This window comes from Glycine soja, chromosome 1, assembly GCF_004193775.1.
Source record: "Glycine soja cultivar W05 chromosome 1, ASM419377v2, whole genome shotgun sequence".
NCBI lineage: Eukaryota > Viridiplantae > Streptophyta > Magnoliopsida > Fabales > Fabaceae > Glycine > Glycine soja.
Genome location: NC_041002.1, coordinates 4,916,660 through 4,919,887, shown reverse-complemented (window position 1 = coordinate 4,919,887; position 3,228 = coordinate 4,916,660). Strand labels below are relative to the sequence as shown.

At 38.2% G+C, this 3,228-nt stretch overlaps 1 protein-coding gene across 1 annotated transcript; it reads left to right on the top strand.

Moving 5' to 3' along the window:
- Positions 1-918: 918 nt before the first annotated feature.
- Positions 919-1,825, top strand: LOC114410983. The gene has a single exon (XM_028374829.1). It carries the CDS (start codon positions 985-987, stop codon positions 1,570-1,572), a length of 588 nt encoding a protein of 195 aa, XP_028230630.1. The 5' UTR covers positions 919-984; the 3' UTR covers positions 1,573-1,825.
- The last annotated feature ends 1,403 nt before the right edge of the window (positions 1,826-3,228 follow it).

Sequence of the window (3,228 nt, the reverse complement as noted above, 5' to 3'; positions counted from 1 at the left end):
GGGCATATGGGCTAACATGCACGTTCTTATGAGTGCAATAGTGTGCAACTCAAAATCTCTTCTGAGTGCACTAGCCATGTTCTGTTCTTATCAATTTACATTACTTTTTCCAAAATATATCCAAATTTATTCATAAACAATTTTTTGACCATGTTAAAAAAGATGTAGCAGAACAGAGAGACACCTCCAATAATGCTGGGCAGCATACCAATGACATTATAATATAGCCTAAATTGCAAACATTTTTTATCCACTTGCAGTTCTTCCATTCACAAAGCACCAGTTGGTGTTTACAAAGAGAAATGACAATAGTGTGGCTTATAAGTTAGCTATTCTCACTTTTGTTCGTTCTTCATGTAAGGGAACAAATGGTACAACTAGAATTGGACAAATGGGCTTGGGCTCACGGGCCGCACCATGAAACCTGTAGCCCGCATGATATATGGGTTGAACAGGCTTATCAGCAATTTAATAATATAATATTGATCGTAGTCAATATGTCATAGATATTAGAGACTTAAGGTTTTCACTTCTTCAGTTTTCCCCTCTCCACTAGAGTGAGCATGTGCCGCGTCACCACTAGAGCAACTCACACACTTTGTCACGTCACACCTCTGAGTCCTCTAGGTTAATTTTTAAGATTCTTAATTTTTTTTTTAATTTTGTGTGTGAATACAATTTGACTTGTTAAACAAACTTACTTCAACTCTAACACACAACACATCACACAACGGTTTTTATTAGAATATTGGGCTTGACAATGCAGGCTTGTGATATTTGAACCCATCAAAAGCATTGGGCCTTTGAAGAACAACAACAACCATAAGTGGTCAATGACCAGCCACGTGGTTAGATCATTGCCACTTAGGAAAAAGTGGTCCCTACAAGTCTTTGAAGATTTCATTACCTGCCACTCAAATTTCTCAGTTCCAAACTAAACGGATAACACAGTTACTGTTACAGTTACACTTACTTCCAACACACATGGCCTCCATTCCCCTCCTCTCACCACCCACCACCGCCACAAATTCCACCGTCAGCCACCAACCCTCCTCCACCTCCACCTCCTTCTCCCACAAATCCCACACCCTCCACCGCCGCCTCACGCGGCTCCATGTGTCCTCCCCCACCAACAACCCCCGCACCACCTCCACCACTCCCCCCACCACCACCACCACCACCTCCGGCGAGACCATATTCTTCGACGGCGGTGCCCACTACGGCGACCTCGCCGCGAACCTCCTCCTCGGATTCACCCTCCTCTGGCTCCCCCTCACCCTCGCCGCGGTGTCACGCGCCATGTTCCTGCGCTACAGGTTCACCAACCTCCGCGTCACCGTCATCTCGGGCCTCAGCGGCCAGGACCGCAGCGACTTCGCCTACTCCGTCATCAAGGACGTGCAGGTCGTGCCGCGTTTTATCGGAGAATGGGGTGACGTTGTCATAACGCTCAAGGATGGAACAAAGGTCGATCTCAGGAGTGTCCCCAAGTTCAGAGAAATCTCCAAGTATTGCCTCGCCATGGCTCAGAAACCCATCGTGTTGAACGAAAGTGGACCCAAAGGATTTTAGGGTCCTTGGTTTGAAATAAAACAATAGTAAAATGAGGGAAGACCTACACTCATTCACTCTACCAAAAGACAAACTTAGTTTCCTTTCGCATTCTTTCTTATACACCTTCTCCACAGGTTTTTATTTATGTATAAGTGTATACCTAATTCTATACGTATGTAAATTTTTTATTTTCTTCTTTTCCCCCTTTTGAGTTTTTAGTAATGTTAATACAATGTGCTGAATTTTGATTAGTACTTTTTTTTTTTTTTCATTTTGATGGTTATTGAATGCTTTGGTGTTCTTTCTAGGGGTGAGTGGGCTGAATTATGCAAATATATCCTTATGCTTGAAATGAAGTAACCACTGATAGAAAGGAAGTGACTTTCTACTACACAGTATTTCGTATTCAATTATTCTGAATTTTACTACTTGACAATGTTACTCTACATAGGATTAAAAGAATCCAACATGATCATCCCATGGAAGTTTGTTACTGAACCTGCTGGGAATGTGAGGGTTTAAAACATCAAATTATAGGAGTGAACCTGAAACTATATTCAATCCCAAAAGTCCAAAACAGTAGATGAAAACTTGGTTTTGCCTAATGTGTTCTCTAGGGATAGAAATAGATTATTTTAGTCGGGGGTAGATGAGCAAGTTGTGGAGTTTGGGCACGATGAGATGGATGAAAAATCCAGATCCCTCAAAATTCCTCATACAACAAGTCATTCAGACTTACCAATTTAAGGAAATAGATCAAACAAGATATAAGTTACTACCAGTTTAGTTAAAGTTCTTTATAAGCACTGATAGAAAAAGAAAATAAAATAAATTAGGGAAATAAAATAAGTTAAATTTGTGACATATTGTTTTATTTAGATACGGTTTTCATACATTATTAATACGAATAAAAAGTAGCGAAAACACAAGAGGTTCAATGCAATCCACACAAAGTTATATTAAGTATTTGAAAGAGCATAATCATTTTTGTTTCTTTATTATAGTCATATATATAAACATACGCTTTAAAAAGCAAAAAGGTAATGACTCCTTTAATTGTGCGTACCAAAACCTAAATGAATTTTTCATCTGCCTTAATATACTATCATAAGCATAGACTCGTTGTACATTGATTCGTTGAAATTGGTTTAAAATGATAAATTTGAGGCTTCAATTGTTAGCAATAAATTCTACTAAATCCAAAATACAATGGAATATCCTTAAAGTGGATAATTATGAATGTTACTAAGAATTTGATTAGAAGTTCAATACAAAAAGGAGATTTATTAGCTCGTTATGTGGTTTGAATGGATGAAATGATGGAATCCATAAAAATTATTCAATAGACTTTGGAAGGAATTTCCCGTGGACAATGTAAACATTTAAAATTTTGTTGCCTTGATAGAGAAAAAAATAAATCAAGATAAACTTTTTTGTTATTGCATGACGTTGTTGATAAGATAATTTTTCTGTCTTTTAGAATCTCTCCAAAACTTGTCATGTCATTACCTGAACAAATTGAGTTTCAACTAACCAGACCCAAAGAGTCTATCAATGGCCTTGATACAAATTCAGTTGGTGAACTGAAGTCTAATTTAGTTATTTGCAAATAGGTACCCAAGTAAGTTAGTTGTAGATTGAAACAGAAGACTCAAGTAAGTTTAGGATTGAAGC